Here is a 19,307-nt window from a genome sequence, read left to right on the forward strand (position 1 = left end):
TCCATCTCCAAGAAGCCCAAGCAAAGACGAAAAGAAGTGTTTTTCTGGAAGGAATTAAAAAAAAAAAAAAAGTAAGGAAAAAAACCTCCCAGAATTTAATCTCTGAGCAGTATTATCTTTCTAGTAAGAGAGCCCAGATCTTGCTCCCCCATAACCTTCCAAGTTGCAGTCTGTGTTCTGTCTATCAGAAATTCCTCCTTCCCACCCACGAGTACCCTTCTGTTGTGGGAGAAGGAGGGCCTTTCCAGTCTTTGGCTTGGGGCCAAGCCAACCCTCAAACTGTGGTTTTCTCTGAGTCTCCTTACTGAAGCAAGGCTGTTTCCCACACCCAATAAAGAAGCAAAAGTCCTGTATATGTTGACCAGGTCTTGAGTGGAGGCCAGTGCTTACACAGCTCTCACATTCCCGGGACATTGACTGATGACCCTGTAGCCCCCTTCCCGGTTGTTAACCCACAAGCGCAGCGTGCTAGTATTGTGTATCCAGCCCTCACCTTTCTTTAGGATTTATATAGAGAGAACTTGATCTAATTCTTCTGTCCATTTATGAATGAATATCAGGGCAAAACAACTCACATAATCTATCGTTGATGGAATTGTAGGATCGGGGCCAATACATGCTATGAGAGGCCTGGAGAGGCTGATTTCTGCCAACAGTCGAAATAAATTCATTTATATATCTGCCTCTTAACATTACCTCAGTACTTCCCTGGGTTTCTTCTTATCAAATTCAGTTGCCTTAATTTCATTACACTTAGCCTTGGTTTTGGTGAAATACCTGAGAACTTGTCTACATCACCAACTCTTTGGAATTTTGGAGGGTATGGAATTGTGATCATGGCCTTATCTATTCAGTGTATTAGGGTATGGTTACTGAACAGCAGCTGAGAACCTAGAAGCTTTTTTGCTGTGTTTGGAAAGACTCTGCTTTTTTGAGATGCAGTACATTTATTTAATGCTTAAACTAGGGTGCCTCTGATAGATTGAGGATTATGGCTCAGCTCAGTTAAGATTCCCTTTCACTGCATCTAGCAGACTCCTCTCCCCGCCATGGCTTACCAAGTTAAAGACTTTTTTCCCCCATATAATCAAAGAAATCTAGAGTTAGGCTCTCTTGACCTCTATGTTATTGTCAGGAGCCTATGCTTTCCCCATCCTTCTGCTCTGCAATCCTTAGGAAGTGACTTCCACCCGATGCTAGCTAGATACCTGTGTTCTGGGAGGGAGGAAGAACAGTAAAGAGCAAAAGTTGTGTACTAATCAGTTTCCCCCTTTAAAGAGCTGTCCTGGAAGCTGCACCTAGAAACTTCTGTTTATATCTCAGAACTATGTCACCTGGCTATTTCTAAGTACAGGAGAGGTTGGGAAATACAGTTTTTTAGCTGGGCATACATTATTGCCCAAACAAAATAAGGGCAATATTATTACGAAAAGGGAAAGAAGTGTTAGTATCCGGGCAGGTGACAGTCTTCTAAGCAATAAATTATCCTAATTGCTTTTATTTTGTTATTTGAGGTGAAAACTGACCTTATCACCACAGAACATCAATGTCTAAGGGGCTGCCACAAATTGGCATCTAAGAAGATGAATTTATTTTTGTTTGGGATCTACTAGAAGGGCTTACTTATATTTTGTGGCTAAGTATAAGTTGAACACAAATAAAACACTGGGCCCTATTCACAGTCCAGAGAATGGTCCTAGTACAAGATTACATCTCTATGTAAACGTAAACTTGCCTGTTTTCTTGTTATAGGAATTTGGTAGTTGCAAAAAAAAAAAAAAAAAAAAAGATAAGTCTTGGTTATATGAGTTTTTTTTAATTTACATTAATGGGGTAAATATTTATTAAGCACCTTTTATGTACAAGGCCTTCTACTAGGCACTGTGAGTTAAACAAAAATTAATCAGATACCAGTCTGGCCATCACCAGTGTGCATTGTCCGGAAGGAAAGAAAAATACAGACATCAATGGCCGTAACACAAGGTAGAATGTGCTAATGTGGTAAGACGCATACAAATCAATTGTTGCAAGCATTCAGAAGAGGGAAAGATCATTCCTGCCAGAGAGAAGTAAGTAAACATGACCTGGGGAACCTAAGCACATGTTTTCATTTTAAGAGTTTGCTTTCACAGCTAGTGAGCGTCATCATAAGACTAGAAAGACATGTTGATGATGCACAAGCAGTGCCCTTCCCAGATCATTACAGAGAGGCAGCCTTGCATGTCGTACCATCCTTTGGTTCCTCGGTAAACTGACGTGGAGGTTTGGGGAGGATTGGAGCATTTGTTGAGTGTCTAGTAGGACCTTGGTGTTTGGTCTATTACAAGAATCCTTTATTGAATGCCTGGGCTGGATTTTCATACGTGATCTTCATTTAATCCTCAGTAGTCCAGCAAAGTAATTCTAATTACCTATGAGGAAGCTAAGGGTCAGAGAAGTTCAGGAACTTGAAAAGGTCACCCCGTTTGTAAGTAACAGAGCCTGCATCTGAGCCCAGGCATACTGGACTGCAAAGCCCTGCTATTTTTCCACTTAGACCTGAGTCTCTGCCTCTCACTGATGACCAAATCTGGATTTGTAGGCATAGTAAGTGTTGAACAGTGAACTCCTTTTTCAGCCCTGCATAATAGTGAGTCCTATTCCCACCTGGTTAAAACTTGAGCATCACTTGGATACTTTGACTTGCATTCAGAGTTAATTTTGTTACCTGCTTAAATCTTAAGAGAATTGGACTTCCTTTTGCCTCTTGAATAATGTATTTTTGTAATAAATAACTACATATAGGTGGTACAAAATTCAAAAGGATACAAATGATATATAATAAACAGTTTCCCTCTCTCCTGGACCCCCAGCTAACCAGTTCTTTTCCATGGAGGTCACTAGTTTTTTTTGTATATCCTTTCAGATTTGTTCTGTGCAAATAGCAACTTTATGTGTGTGTGTTTCTGTGTGTTTGTGTATCTGTGTGTGTTGGTGTATGTGTGTGTGGTTCTGTATATTCTTTTTGCTTTTTACAAAAATAGGAACTTAATTCTGATCTTGCTGTTTTTATTAATTTTTTTTATTGTATTTAGATGTTCCAGCAAGATGTTTTAGCAAAAGAAAAACCCAGGGATCTTGAAAATATAATTAAGTTGTCACTTTGGCAACGTGTATCAAATCGATGTTCTTTAATGATGGCAGTTCCTTTACAGCATGAAAAATCGCACTCAATAAAGAATATTTTCACTTCCAAGAGCCCTTTGCTAACAATGGCTTTTCTTCCTTGGTTCCCCTTCCAATGACTTTGTCTATGCATGGCTGTTATAGAGCTCTGCAGTCCTCATTCTGATTTCTGGTCTTCCCTAGCCTGAAGGAGGCACCTTTTTTCCCTTTCTTCCCTTCTTTATTATGAACAAAAATATTGATAGGGGCCTGAATTGGGGCACTTTCGAGCACTCTTCAATCTATGCTCATGTGTCAGGATGTAGTGGTGAAAAGAGGAACCTAGAGGAGCCCTTTCCTGCCTCCCTCCCCTCCAGCTGAATGTTTCCCACAGATGTGGAGACCCTCATGTATGGAAATGGTGCTTGAAAGGAAAGGATTTGTTTCTGAGTCTGCCTTGCTGGACTTTTTGGTTACTTGTCCTCAGAAGGCTTGCCGGAGCAGAATCAGGGCTCCTGGGCCCTTTCAGGCCATCTAAGACCTTCCATATGTACAGACACCGTCCCCCTCCCCCAGTGCCAACCTACGGGCTCTACCCATGGGCTTGGGTCTTCCTTTGTTCCCCTCCTTTGGGTCAGAGATGAAGGTGAGTGAAGAGCTTTTCAATTTCTGTTTTGGATGGTTTGCAGAGATGAACATCTCAGACTGTTCCATTTGAGAATGCTCTGACCCTCTTGCTCTGAAATCGTTTTGCTCTTTGTCAGGCCTGTCCATGTGATACATTTCCTCCGCACGAGACTCTTTGATCCCCCTCAGACCTGTCTAGCCCAGGACCTTTGGCACATTTCCATGAAATGGGACATTCCAAGGCATGAGTATAGAAGGATTAGTTAACATTTTACTAAAGCTACCAATTTATCTTTTATATCTTAAAAAATAAAAGAGTCATAAAAAAGTCATAAAAGATAATACTAATAAAGTCTATCTAGAAGGTAAATGTTTCCTAAGAGCATCTGATCTTATTCCTTTTGGCCTTGCTGTAAGGAAATGACATTTCTCCCATGTCTCTTTAAATGTAGTGTCTACAGATGGAAATCAATTGCCAGAAATTCTTTTAATAAAAAAGACCTTATGTGTTTTGTCAACTTCATTCTTTTTCTCTTAGTATTATTTCACATTTAAAGCTTTCATAATGCATGGATATTGAAAGCAGTATTAATAGTATTGAATGATCAGTAACAAAATTTGCGACCCCAAAAAACCGAATTTCTAATGAGGTAAATAAGTTGTAAGGATTTTTTAAGAAAGCATACGTTTACATCCATACGTTTACTATAGACACGGGTTGGTGTTTGTGATATTTAGATGGTGATTTTTAGGTCTTTATTGATTTGTAGGCTTACCCTCTGAGCGAATATACCTTTGTGTTGATCTTAGATTTGTTTAGTGAGCAGTATTCAGATAGCAGTTTTACTGTCTGTACCTTATTTTTTTGAAGATTTTATTTTTAAGTAACCTCTGCACCCAGCATGGGAGACTGGAACCTATAGCCCCTGAGATCAAGAGTCGTATGCTCTACCGACTGAGCCCACCAGGTGCCCCTGAGGGTGTTTTGAAATGTAAAGTCTTATGTCAATCTTTAGGTCCACAAGGTGTTACTGTGTCAGAAAAGTTAAAGTTAGTAACAAGCTTGCTTGCTTGCTGGCTTTCTTTCTTTCTTTCTTTTTTTTTAAAGATGGATGGTAACAGAATGCCACCTTTCTTTTCTTTGTTTTTTTAAAAAAAGATTTTATTTATTTATTTATTTATGAGAGAGAGAGAGCATGCACGCAAACAGGCAGAGGCAGAGTGAGAAGCAGGCTCCCCGATGAGCAAGGAGCCTGATGCGAGACTTGACCCCAGGACCCCGGGACCATGACCTTAGCTGAAGGCAGCGACTTAACCGACTGAGCCACCTAGGCACCCCAGTAACAAGCTTTCTGTTCCTTCTGTCTCCACCCTTTCTGCTCACTATGCCCTTGCCACCCTGGCTTCTTTCCACTCCTCAAATGTGTAAACCTTCTAGAAGAGTTCCAAGTTCTCCAAGTGGGCTGGTGTTGAGTCAGGCTTCAAGCCACTTCTGTTTTGTGCATTATTTCATGTGCTTGACACCCACTAGGAGACATTCGTTAAATATTTGTTAACAATGAAGGAAACGCAGGCTGAGAGAGACCAAATGCTTTTCTGATTTCTGGAGCTGGAAAATACACAGTATCCAGATACCCTGATTCCTAGCTCAGTGTACTCTCAACAAGATGTCTCCATTTTATGCTTCCAGAGATTTCCCTTCTCTGAGCGTGGCCCTGCACTGGCCTCATTAGAGAAGTTTTCCCTCAAAAATTACCTGAACGGTTTCCCTTTTCCTTTTGTCCCACTTGAGGATTACAAGCCAGATGTTCATTTATAGCAGATGGGTTATAAAGGGCATCTCCATTGCCTGTCTTTTTTTCTTTTTCTTGTAGGCCATCTTTGGCAGTCACACACTCTCTAACTCCAATTTATGGACAATAAATACTGGTGCTGCAGCTTGCAGAATTTCAAGTGCCACAGGTAGTGGCCAGAAGCCAACCCCTCTGCCCCAGAAAGTGGTGCCGCCTCCAAGTTCTTCCTCATCGCTGACCCCCAAGCCCCCAGCCAATCATAAACAAGTCCTCAGAAAGACCACATCCCAGAGGGCCTCCAAGTAAGTTTTCCTTAATCTTCTTTTTGGTTTCTCCTGAGTTGTGTCAATTCTGTGCTAAGAGTACTCTTTATTTATGAGGATCTCAAAAGTGTTTGTACTGAAATGTTGAAGACAGGAGCCTGTGATGGGGACTGAAAGCTAACTCTGGTTCTCAGCATGGGCTGCAGGTCAGAATGTGTACCTTGTGGGAGGGGCAGGTGCGGCTCTTAGCTTCCCTGGGGATTGTGATGAGAGCTGATGCAGGTTCAAGGTCATTGCTAAGTCTTCCAGCCTCTGACAGGAACTGAGATCAGACAGTGTACCAGGTAACGGTGCTGAGCTGTGGGCTTGGAGAAAGGAAAGGAAGGCTTCTTCCTGATGTATTCTATTCTTGGTCTTTCTACAGAGTCTGATCTCTTCAATTTCCTGTAAAATTCAGTACTACCCCCCTAACCCTTGTTTGTTGTTTACTTCTAGGCATTTGGATGGGAAGACGTTGGAATGGGATTTCAAACTGGGGTTGAGGGGGTGGTAGTTAACTTCATTGACATTAGTATACAGGCTCTGTGGAGCAATGTGTTTCTAATACCTTTTATAGTCTGCCCATTTTACCTCAAAAAGACACTTCCATGCCCAAATCAAATTTTTTCACATTCCATCCTTCACTGTTGCCAGCCATATTTTAGCTAACGAACCAATCGTAGACTAATAAAGAGTATTAGTTCTAATAGCCCTTCTCCATTTAAAATTGGGGAACTTTTCAAGGATGCCTGTAAAAGGCAGGTGTTCCCTGTTGGATAAATACCTAGAGGGGGTTTGTATCTTTCTCTTGCCCTCATTAAGGTTCCTCGTTCATGTGTCCTTCGCAAAATCAATTTTAGTTGTAAGAACGAATCCTAGGTCGCAGAAAAAGCAGTTCCTCTTTTTTCCCCTTGGACTGTGAATCAAATTCTGGATTTGGATGGAAACCAGCCCCTCGTGGCTGTTTTAATTATACTGCTGCCATTATTCATTTATCCAACAAATATTTACTCTGTGCCTACTAAGGGCCAAGTGCCATCGTAGGAAGAGTTGGCATTGTAATGACTTTACAGAGCTCTCTGGAGCAATAGAGAAGGGCAGTCGAAGGGGGGCAGTTTGTGGTCAAAGGCCAGGAGCACAGTAAGAAGGATGCTGTATGGCTCCTCAGCCTGGCAGGAGTAGAGGCGAGTCTTTAAAGGTTCAGCCTCTGGAGCCAGACTGCCTGTGCTCACACCCTCCCTCCACAGTTTACTACCTGGAGACCTCTGGCAAGTTGCAAGGTCCTTAATCTGTTAGCCTCACTGTCCACAGTTCTGAAGCAGGGATAGTAAAGAGTGCCTGCCTCATAGGGCATTGCTAACTATTCGCAGAGTTAATCTGCGGAAAGTACACAGAACAAGACCTAGGACACGGAAGAACTCAGTGAGCCGTAGTTGCCATCATAAGCATTCGAAAACCATGCTCCTTTTCACAGGTTCATAAGCCCACAGTTAGTAGGAAAATCCGTGAGTCAGATACGAATGTTGAATTTGCCAGTGCACTCCCTGTTTGTGGCTCCTCTAAGTACTGCCAGTAGCCCGAGATGGCCCACGGTGGCCTGTATAGCTGGCTGGTCTGCCATGGGGGGGCGGGGGGAATGTGGGCTCTGTCAGCAGGCAGCAGCCCCGGACGTTTGAAGATGCCGTCCACCGCCCTGAACTCATTGCTGGCAAGGGAACTCTTCAGCCCTTAGAGATGGAATTGCAGCTCTATGGACAAACTTTGCTGCATTTTTGTGGTTTCTTCTCTCTGACAGGCAGGAGTGTGGGAAAACCGGAAACAGCTCAGCACCAAAAATGCACAGAAGGGGGGAAAAAAGCAAGATTTCTTCAGAATTGAAGAAATACAATCCAAGTATCAAAAGGCATGCTGTAAGGCGTTGTTCCAGGAAATAGTTTCCAATTTGCCTTTAAAATTCTAACACAAGTCTCCGAAGCTAAATAAGTTAGTACTAATGGAGACCTTACCATTTCTCTCACTTACATGTAAAATGTAGAGTTGCCAGGGCCCCCCTGTTTTTAATATTCTTCAGACTTTCAGGAAAAGGAATAACATTGTTCTTATCTGACCCGACTCAATGGAAAGTTCCTTCTAGAAAGTATTCAGGTAAAAAAAGTCACCTTTTTATTTTATAGTAATTACAGATTTACAGAAAAGTTGTACAGACAGTACACATGAGGGTAAGAACACCCAGTTCTCCCCATTGTTAACATCCTGTATCACCATGTACATTTGAAGAGGTGCCTTACTGAGAAACCGTCATTCGTACATTATTATGAACTAGAAATGCCATACTTTATTTGGATTGATGAAGTTATTTTTAATCTAGAGAAAACTTTCATGGCCCCTGAAATTAGGATCCTTGAGTATCAGCCGATTTCTTCTTATTGTTCTAAAGTAATTCATTCTCCTTGCCAGCCTAGCAAGTTACTTAACATTTGTGTGACTTCATTTCCTACTTAAAATAGGGATAATAATAGGACCTGTCTCATGGGGTTATTAAGAGAAATAAATGAATTAATGTGAGGCACAGACACGGTGCCTGGTACATTAAACGTGCTGATTAGCATTCGCCATTATACCGTGTCATTCTTAGGTTCATACTAAGATGGCATTTCGAGAAATTTTCGGGTAACTTTTTACTCTTTTCCTGCAAGATATTTTGCTTCATTTGCTGGGAGCTCATTTCAGCCTTTATTCTGGCTCGGTTCAGATTAATCAGGAACCCTCAGTTATGAGTGGTGATATTGAGTCACACTCAGGAATGCCATAGTTGCCCCAAGAGACACAACTAATGAGAAGTTGTAATGAGCTATTGACCGTGCCAAGCCCTGTGTTTTGGGGTTGAACTTCAAACTTCTCCTAGCACAGAAGTTGGCATTGGACAAATATAGAAGCAATTTCCAAGAGCATCAAAGTTTCCACATCCTAGAGGGTTGAGTTTAGAGAACAATAGAACATAAAAGATGGAATGTCATTTGGATGTTGGTGCAAAGGGAGTTGGGAATCAGAACAGTGGGGTCCTATTTCTTTATGATAATATTCAAGTGACTTTCCCTCTAAAGACTTCAGTTTCCCATCTGTAAAACAAAACCACTGTCCCCACTGAATAATTAACCAAAATAACTTGTTTTCTGTCTGTTCTGTTGAAAGCTTTTTTGAGCACATTCGTTTTTTCATCCTGTTGCTTTACAGCCATTTCCTTGTCCCCACTTGGCCCAGAAGTTCTTTGTCGTAGTTCTCAGATCTACATATTTGTACTACAGGATGACAGGCTAGGATCAGCGACATGCATCTGAACTGCATCTTCCATGTAAATGACCTTTTTCTCAGAGCAAGAATCGTGCTTTCCAGGAAACATAGGGAAAGAAACCTGTGGAGATTAAAGTTTGCCAGGGACATGGGCGAAACTCACAGACTAGCCATGACAGGGAAGGGCAGAGTCAAAGCTGTGGTGCCTGGGGCCACTCTGAAGAAGGAAAGGTCCGAAAGAAACCCCAGACTTAACTGCAGTGCTCTTCTTTAAATAGCTGGGGTTACCTTTCCTTGCCCAAGTTGTAGGATGTTCTGCACCAGGGTGACCTCAGCAGAAATTGAAGGTAACTGCTTGTTCTGTGTCAGGACCCAGGACAGAGGTGTTTGTTAATGGCTGCTGGGCATCAGGAAGGGAGGAGGGCGGCCAGGAGCCCAGCAACGGTGGGGACACCGGGACTCATTTGTGGGAAAGGATTGCTGACGGGAGTAATATGATGAAAGATGCAAAGATTCTCAGAGATTAAGTTCAGACAGATAAAAAATGGGGATCGGGTTTTTTAAAAATGCACTCTGTTTTTTTAACAGAAGCATCATTAATGTGAGAGAAAGGGATCAGGAGTTGAAACGGTCCAAAAGTTAGGTTTTGATGTGAGGATACAAGGTGTCGTATTGTAGCAACCATCTTCTGTCAGTCTTTCAGCCTTTTTTATTATGTGCAGTTTCAAGAAATATGATCGAATCTGTGGCATTTCCATCTTAAAGACAGGATTCTCTAAATTATGCATTTTCAAAATATGTATTATAGACTTTTAGTGCTGAAAGATAAAAGACTGCAGGGTAGTGAAAGACTATGAGTGGTCCACAGGTGGTCCTGGCAGAGCCAAAGCCAAATCTGAGTCACCTACTGTGCTAACCCCAGACTCTTCCCAATAGACCACTAATTTCAAAGGCCCCCCGCCAACCCGTTCAGATCCATTCTGTGCAGCAAATGACAAGTTAATCATCCTAAAATATTGCCTCCGGGAAAATGCAATGTAAGCACTTAAGAGCACGCTCCCCTCCCTTTCCACACCAGTTTTACTACTTAAGTGGCCACTGAAATACTCAAAAGGGGGAAGAATTATTGTCACTTTCCTACTGCAGTGTTGGGAGAATTTCTGTTAGATGTAGCCCGGGAAGGATTGGATTAAAGAACAATACTGAAGGCTTTCATATACTGCCTTCCTATGAGAGTGAAGTCTAGAAAATGAATGGAATATACAAGACAACACCCTCTCACTCTAAGGGGAAGGGCCTGGAAGTACGAAGAGGGCTCAGGAGCTAGTCAAGGGGTGACTTAGACTCTTTCCTCTCTCAGCCTTCAGCATTTGGACTTCAGCGGTAGCATTAGGATATCTCAGGGTTTTGCTTTTGGCGTGGATGATGACATTGGTCAGAGAGCTGGGTGCTAGGAACCACACGGAACCAGAAGTTCTGCTGGCATGTGTGTGGTCCAGTGAGGAGGAGAAGTATGTGAGAGTCATGGAATGGTGGGTCTTCCTTTGGTGATTCATACTTGGGTAATTTACATTAAAATCTTACTTCTCCTCCCTGCAACTGGGATGTTAAAATGGTAATATAACTGGGGCAGCTGGGTGGTTCAGTTGGGTAAGCATCTGCCTTTGTCCTGGGATCAAGCCCCATGTTGGGCTCCCTGCTCAGTGCAGAGCCCGCTTCTCCCTCTCTTCCCTGCTCCTGCTCCCTGCCACTGTCTCCGTCTCTAGCCATCTCTCTCTCAAATAAATAAATGAAATCTTTAAAAAACAAAATGGTAATATAACTGTTGGATATTTCCCATGTCTCACTTTTCTCTCTTATCTGAGTAGGAAAATCCCTTTTTAAAAGATATGGGCAGGATCTTATGGGTTTTATAGAATCCGTATCAGTTCCTCCATGATCATGAGTCTTTAATGGCAAGCTTAGATGTTCCTTTCGGAGGACGAGCAAATATTTAAATAAGTGGGGCCTAGGAATAGATGATATAGCTTAAAAGAAAGCTCAGGAGAGGACTCAGGGGAGCTGCCAGCCTCTGAAATAAATTCAAGCAAGTGAGAGAACAACATTTTAGAAAATCCCTAATGTGTATTCTTGAAAATTTTAAGTATAGACCACATTGATGTGTAGAGCTTTAAAAAAGCCATCTCACATAGAGACTAAGTAGTCTATGGTCAGGGAGAATATGAAAACTACCTAAGTGAAAAATTGGGCTAAACACGATAAATTGGGCACTGCAGAAAATTGAGCTAGTGAAATAGAGGACAGACTTCAAAAATTCCTTCAGAATTCTGAGGACAAAGTATATAAAGTTAGAAATGTTGACAAAAGGTGGATTCACCCTAAGATAATGAATTCCAGAAAGGGAATAGAAGTACTAGTCATTATTCCCAGCAAAATAGAGCTAACTTAAGGACATGAAAGGTTTTGAACAGTATAATAATTAGTGAGATTAAATTAATAGATATAGTTTTGTGCCCTGCAGAGCTCCCATGGAATATTTTTCAAAACTAGAATATTTTAATTAAAGCCTCAAAAATTAGTAATTATGTAGGGTGATGATATAGAATTACATCATTCTCAAACCACTTTACAATAAAATGAGATATTAAAAGTCTGGATAGAATGCCCAAATAATTTTGGAATTTTTAAACATTCTTTTAAGTAACTTAGATCAGAATGATATTGCAAACTATATTAAAAGTAAGAATTATACACATCAGACAAGACAACGATACCTTCTTTTGCCATTTTAATTTAACATAGTGTTGGAAATTCCAAACAAAGCAGTTAGGCAAGAAAATGAAATAAAAAGCATACAAATTGGAAAGGAAGAAATTAAACTATCACAATGTGCAACTGATTTGATATTATATATAGAAAATATGTAATGTTTTCTAAAGACTCCACCACAAAACTGTTACAACTAATAAATGAATCAGTTAAGTTTCAAGATACAAAATCAATATACAGGGGCACCTGGGTGGCTTAGTGGGTTATGCCTCTGCCTTCAGCTCAGGTCATGATCTCAGGATCTTAGGACTGAGCCCCGCATCGGGCTCTCTGCTCAGCAGGGAGCCTGCTTCCCCCTCTCTCTGCCTGCCTCTCTGCCTACTTGTGATCTCTGTCTCTCAAATAAGTCAATAAAATCTTTAAAAACAAAACAAAACAAACCAATATATAAGATCAGTTGCATTTCTATACACTGACAACAGACCTTCAGAAAGAGAAATTAAGAAACAATGTAATTGCATCAAAAGGAATAAAAAATACCTGGAAATAAATTTAACCAAGGAGGTGAAAGTTCTATACACTGAACTCTGTAAGACATTCATGAAAGAAATTAAAGAGGATGCAAAAATAAAGTTATTCTGTGTTCATGGATTGGAAGGATTAATAGTGAATACTACACAAGACAATCTACAGATTCAGTGTAATCCGTATCAAAATGAAAAGGTCACCTGTCAGATGGGAGAAGATATTTGCAAATCGTATATCTGATAAGGGGTTAATATCCAAAATATATGAAGAACTCATACAACTCAGTAGCAAGAACAAACAATCCAATTAAAAATGGCAGAAGAACCAAAAAGACATTTTTCCAAAGAAGACATACAAATGGCCAATAGGTACCTGGAAAGTGCTCAACATTATAATGACATTATAACATTATAATCATCAGGGAAAGGCGGATCAAACCTACAAAGAGATATCACCTCACACTGTCATCAGAAAGATAAGAGGTAAGTGTTAGCAAGGATATGCACTGTTGGTAGGAATATAAATTGGTGTGGCCACTATAAAAAACTGTATGGCAGTTTCTCAGAAAAATAAAAAATAAAGCTATCATATGATTCAGAATCCCACTTCTGGATATGCCTCTGAAGGAAATGAAAATAGGATGTTGAAGAGATACCTGCACTCCCATGTACATTGCAGCATTATTCACAATAGCCAAGATAGCGTAAGAATCTCTGTGTCCATCAGTGGATGAATGGATAAAGAAGATGTTACACACACACACACAAGGATTACTGAACCATGAGAAAGAAGGAAATCCTGCCATTTGTGACAACAGAATGGACTTTGAGGGCATTAAGCTAAGTGAAGTGAGAGAGACAGAGAAAGACAAAAACTGCATGGTATCACTTAAATGTGGAGTTGGGGGAAAAAAAAAACTCAGACTTATACAAACGGAGTAGGAAAGTGGTTGCCGGAGCGGGGTGGGGAAACAGGGAGAGGTTGGTAAAGGGTACAGACTGCCAGCTACAGAGGATCTGAGGATCTGTGTAAAATGTGGTGACTATGGTTTATGACACTGTATTGTATAATTAAAATTTGCTAAGAGAGTGGAGCTTAAATCTTCTCACCAAATAAAGAAGGTGAGCAAGGGATAGATATGTTACATAGCTAGAAAGTGGGTGGGGATCCTTTCACGATGTGTATGTATGTCAAATCACTACAATAGATAATTGAAATATCTTACAATTTTATGTCAATTATACCTCAATAAAGCTGAAATATTTTTAAAAATAATAAAAAGAACTGTATTTATCAAAACTTACATTTGAAATATAGTCAAAGATATACTCAAAGGTAAGTTCATAATCTTGGTTATTTTCATTATTACAGTGTAGGAAGATTGAAAAGAAATTAACCAGGATACAAATGGCAGATTAGCTTCAGCTGATACACTGGCAGCAGCTGATTATCTAGACTGTCTTGTTGACATGAATTATTAGCACTTCTCCGAGCCCAGCAAGAAAGAGTGCTTTGATAGATTAGTAATGTCTGCCACAGACAGGGAGTATGAGTAATGAATATGCACACCACATGTTTGTCATACCTGAACTAAAGGATTCCTTTCTTGATGTTAGAAAAGGGTGAATAAAACAAAACTAAGAAAAACAGGTCAAAGGAAATAAGAAAAGGAATATAAATAAAGTGAAAAGCAATATAAAGTTAAATTCAGAACCTTATTTAGTTTGGGGTAGAGCAAACAGGGAAAGAGAAAATAAACTTAGCTCTGCCATAAAAAGAAGAGAACTAAAAATAACAAAAAGGTTTTTAAAGTAGATACAGGGTTGGGGTGCCTGGGTGGCACAGTTATTTAAGCTGGCCCTTTGTGTGAGCTCAGATAATGATCTCAGGGGTTGTAAGATAAAACCCCATGTTGGGCCCCACGCTCAGCACAAAGTGTGCTGGGGATTCTCTCTCCCTCTCTCTCTACCCCTCCCTCCCATTCTCTCTCTGTCAAATAAATAAATCTTTTTTTTTAAATGAAACTAGGGGCACCTGGGTGGCTCAGTTGTTAAACGTCTGCCTTTGGCTCAGATCATGATCTCAGGGTCCTGGGATTGACCCTCACATTGGGCTCCCTCTCCCACTCTGCTTTTGTTCCCTCTCTCACTGTGTCTCCCTCTATGAAAAAATAAATAAATAAAATCTTAAGTTTAAAATTTTTAATTAAAAAAAATTTAAAAATGAAAGCTATAGGGGAGACTAAAAAACTATAAGAATACTGCATAATTAAATGCTGCTAAATTTTAAAAACTGGATGTAAGTTTTTTTCAAATATTTTCAAATATATTAACTATTCAAGATTGGTTTTTGTAGAACCCCCCAAGTAGAACAAGGTAGAAATCTTTAAACTGTCTGAATTTGTTCTTTAAAAAATAGGGTACTTGGGTAGGCCTAGGAGGCAATTTAAAATATCATCTCTAAAATAGTTCTTTGAAACTTTTTTTCCAAAATCTTTGGAGACTTCCAAGTGGCTACAGGATAGAGTTGAGTCCTCACTCTGACACGAAAGCCTTCAGCAATATGTCCTCTGTGTGTCTGTAGCCTTCCCTGTACTTCTTTACAGTCTACTCTACACCCTTGCTTCTATTTATTGGTCCCACATGCTCATGTTTCCCCCTCTCCTTTGTGCCCTTTGCCCTCTTTTTTTTTTTTAAGATTTTATTTATTTGTCAGAGAAAGACTACTATCATATGATCTCCCTGATATGAGGAAGTGGAGATGCAATATGGGGGTTAAGGGGGTAGGAGAAGAATGAATGAAACAAGATGGGATTGGCAGGGAGACAAACCATAAGTAACTCTTTATCTCACAAAACAAACCGAGGGTTGCTGGGGGCGGGGGGAGGGAGAGGGTGGTGGGGTTATGGACATTGGGGAGGGTATGTGCTATGGTGAGTGCTGGGAAGTGTGTAAACTTGGCTATTCACAGACCTCTACCCCTGGGGATAAAAATACATTATATTTTATAAAAAAATTTAAAAAAATAAATTAAAAAAAAAAGATTTTATTTATTTGACAGAGAGAGACACCGAGACACAGGGAACACAAGCAGGGGGAATGGGAGAGGGAGAAGCAGGCTTCCAGCCAAGCAGGGAGCCTGTTGTGGGGCTCGATTCCAGGACCCTGGGATCATGACCTGAACCGAAGGCAGATGCTTAACAAGTGAGCCACCCAGGCGCCCCACCCTTTGCCCTCTTGAATCTAAGTCCTGTGTTTTATTCAAGATCAGGTTTTAATTTATCACGTTGATCCAGCTTTTCCAAGTGCCTCAGCTAACTCTATCATCTACCTCCTTGTCTGATTTTTCCTTTTTATATGTGCTCTTCTCCCCATAATTCTCTAGGGATAGATACCTTGTCTTTACCCTTTATCACGCATATCTTGAATGTCCATTGTGTTGGGCGTTGCTCTAAATATTGCTGATAAGACCAGTGGACAGCACAGATACAAGCCTAGTTTCCAGAAAGTTTATTTTTAAGAGAGGGGAGGGAAGTGTATATTCCTCAGTCCCTGGGCTGGCTTCTATTCATGACGACCTCTCAGGCAGTGGTGGTACAGGGGGCCATGGTGAAGACGGAGACGTGCCAGAAGTGGTGATGGTGCAGTATTGTGTATCAGGGTGTATGTGTCAGGGATCACCAAATAGCAATGACCTCATCAGTAATTATTTATACCACGTAGGGTAGTAGTGTACAGGAGGCAGGAGAGCACAGTTGTTAACAGCCCAGGATTTCTAATTAAATTTGAATCCTGGCTCCTTTGTCAGTTGACTGTTATTTGGGGCTACCTCTAAGCCTCTGTTTCATTATCTGTAAAATACTACCTATATCATGGAGTGGTTCTTAGGGTTAAATGAAACCATGTATTTCCCTGACATACATCAGTGTCCAATGCATGTGTGTTGGTAGAGTTATAATTTCTGCTGCTGCTGTTGTTCCCTATTTAAAAAGATGGCATTTTCATTGTTATTATGCTGATATTCCTAAGTGTGGTTTGCCTCTAACTGACAAGGCTGTGGAAATTCAAATGCATTCTGAGATCCTGAACACTAATAACTCTAATGACTATTGAAGGCAAGGGCTTAGCTTCAAATAAAACAAAAGACTAAATTTGGACGTACCGACTTCCAGTCAAGTTGTCTCCACAGTTTACACTTAATACCCTCCCTCTGCTTCAAATACATAGCAGTGATTTAAAAAAATATATATATAGAAAAGAAAGAAAGAAAAAAAAAACAGAAGGGCTTAACTGAGCTTCAGAACAAGGGAAACATCTCCTTGGTCCCCAAATGGACAGAAATAACTGAGAATCAGTGAATGATGTTGAAACAACAAGCTTTCTGAGCTCCGCTTTAGAAGCAGGTAGTGACAGCCTAGACAGAGTTCAGCTCAAGTGGCATGTCAGGGCCTGAAAGTGCCCTATGCAAGAGGAAAGACTTAAGAAACCGAGCTCATTAATTGAAAATAAAACAGTAATTTTTCATCTGGGGAAGATGTTGCCCCCAGAGGATGTCTAGCCATGTCTGGAGTAATTTTTTTGTTATCATAGTTGAGTAGGGGTGGGGAGTTCCTATTGGAATCTAATGAGTAGCGTCTAGGAATTTGCTGGTAAGCATCCTGCAAAGCACAAGACAGTTCCCCACAAAAAAGAATTATCCAGTCCAAAATGTCAATCGTACCAAGGTTAAAAATCCCGAGCTAAGGAATGCAGCAGGCTCTCCTCATCAGAGACTTGATAAATCTGGTGTGGACCCACAGCCTGAGGGTACAGCTATTCATGTCCCAGAATTCACCTGGATTCCTAAGTATGACCGAGGCAAGGGCACTGAAATACCAGTATAAAGTCTGGTTCTTGACTGGAGTAAGAAGGCTGGGTCGAAGCCACTGTTAGACCTTCAGACGGGAAGGGCTGAGCAAGTACAGAGACAAGAGGGGAGATGATTACTATTCAGAATGAGCCTGCAAACCAAAATTGCAAAACACGTGAATAAATCTGAATCTAAGAAAGATTGCCAACAAAGTCAACAAGTGGAACATGAATTCCTTATGAATGAAATTAATATTTTTAAACAGCCAGACATATTAGATCTGCTACATGATAGGATTATCCTTTTGAATATGACATGTAACTCTGATCATAGTATCAGAAGGGAGAACTGAGGGAGAGGTAGACAAGTTACATTTTAATAAATAATAACTGAGACTTCTCTGGAATTGAAGAAATAAATGTAAATGTCCTCAGCTGAAAAATTCACCCCATGTACCAAAACAAATGCACATCTAGACACATCAGAGTGAAACTGCAGAACACTGAGCATAAAGGGAAGCCTTACCTGCTGTTTGATAGAAAATTCACGAAGGAACCCAGAATACTGGCATTCTCCTTTTAAGCAATAATAGATGGTAGAAGACAAGAGCTAATAGCTTCAGAGTGTTGGGGTAAAGTAACTTTCAGTCTAGAATTTTATACCCAGCTAAACTGTCATTTAAGAAACCCACCAAAGTACACAGGCAATTTGAGATATTCGAAGTCTAAGATGATGTACCACCTATGACCTTCACTGAAAGACTGGGTGAGGACTGGATAGGATAAAAGTGAACACAGAAGTGGGGGATAACATGAAGGCAGTGACCTGCAAAACTTTTATTAAATGATAATAAATGTTAATGACTATACACATCATTGGTGTTTTGAAAAACTAAAATATGTTTAAGACAAAGACAAGATTAAGGGACAAGGGGATTCAGTGGATAGTGAAAATAATAACAGTTCTAAGGGCAAGACAGAACTATTGAAGGAAAAAAGGTAGAAAAAAAGCTAAATTTTACACTTAAAAAAAACAGCTAAATAATTGACATACAATCTGTAGCAATTTTTTTTTAAGATTTTAGTTATTTATTTGACAGAGAGATCACAAGTAGGCAGAGAGGCAGGTAGAGAGGCGGGGGGAAGCAGGCTCTCCGCTGAACAGAGAACCCAGTGCAGGGCTCCATCCCAGGACCCTGAGATCATGACCTGAGCCGAAGGCAGAGGCTTAACCCACTGAGCCACCCAGGTGCCCCACAATCTGTAGCTTTTAAAACAACAGAGGGACTGAGAAGAGATTGGAGAAACTTTGAATCCAGTGGAAGGCAGGAAAAGAAAATAAAAAAGCGAAGAAAAAGGGTGATAAGTGGAAAATAAAAACTAAGATAGTAGAGATAAATCCAATTATATGAGTAGTCACAGTAAGTATTAACAGGATTATACTCTTCTATTGAAAGGATAGATTATGAAATTGCATTTTTAAACATGTTCAGTTATAGCCTGCTTGAAAGAGAAATATCTAAAGTAAAATTGCACAGTGCAGAGGGTGAGAAGAAGGTAAACCATATAGTAATTAGAAGGAACATGAGTATAGCAATAGATAAAACAGAATTAAGCAAAAATCATTAATAGGAATAAAGAAAAGAACTGGTATGCAGTTAACATCATAAATTTAAAATATGTAAATCAAATGCTGGCAACAGTATAAGGAAAAATTATCGATTGTAGTGGGTAATTTATTTGAATCTACTACTATTGGTAACTGATTGGTCCCTCAAACAAATTTCCGAGGATATGGAATATCTGAAATGCAGAGTAACAGTGGCTTTTCATCTTTTTCTGACCACCATTTATAATAAAAAAAATTAAACTTTATATGCAACTTAGTAAAAATATCTATATTATGTATGTGAAATAAAGCTTCACAAAATAATATTTCCTATTATTTTACAAATACTGTGGGGTCCCCTAAATTGATTTTACAACCCGCTTATGAGTCAGAACTC

At 40.1% G+C, this 19,307-nt stretch overlaps 1 protein-coding gene across 50 annotated transcripts in view; it reads left to right on the top strand.

Moving 5' to 3' along the window:
• Window positions 1–19,307, top strand: part of TTLL5 (tubulin tyrosine ligase like 5) — a 285,101-nt gene that overhangs the window by 210,510 nt on the left and 55,284 nt on the right. For all 50 annotated transcript variants that reach the window (XR_014312440.1, XR_014312441.1, XR_014312442.1 and 47 more), the window contains one exon: window positions 5,646–5,866. Coding sequence is in view for 26 of the 50 variants with exons in the window: in XM_082733575.1 (XP_082589701.1) it covers window positions 5,646–5,866 (221 nt within the window). In the remaining 24 variants the exon portion in view is untranslated. The remainder of the gene's footprint in view (window positions 1–5,645; window positions 5,867–19,307) is intronic.

The sequence above is a fragment of the Mustela nivalis genome (genome assembly GCF_964662115.1).
Source record: "Mustela nivalis genome assembly, chromosome: 6".
In the NCBI taxonomy this organism is placed as follows: domain Eukaryota; kingdom Metazoa; phylum Chordata; class Mammalia; order Carnivora; family Mustelidae; genus Mustela; species Mustela nivalis.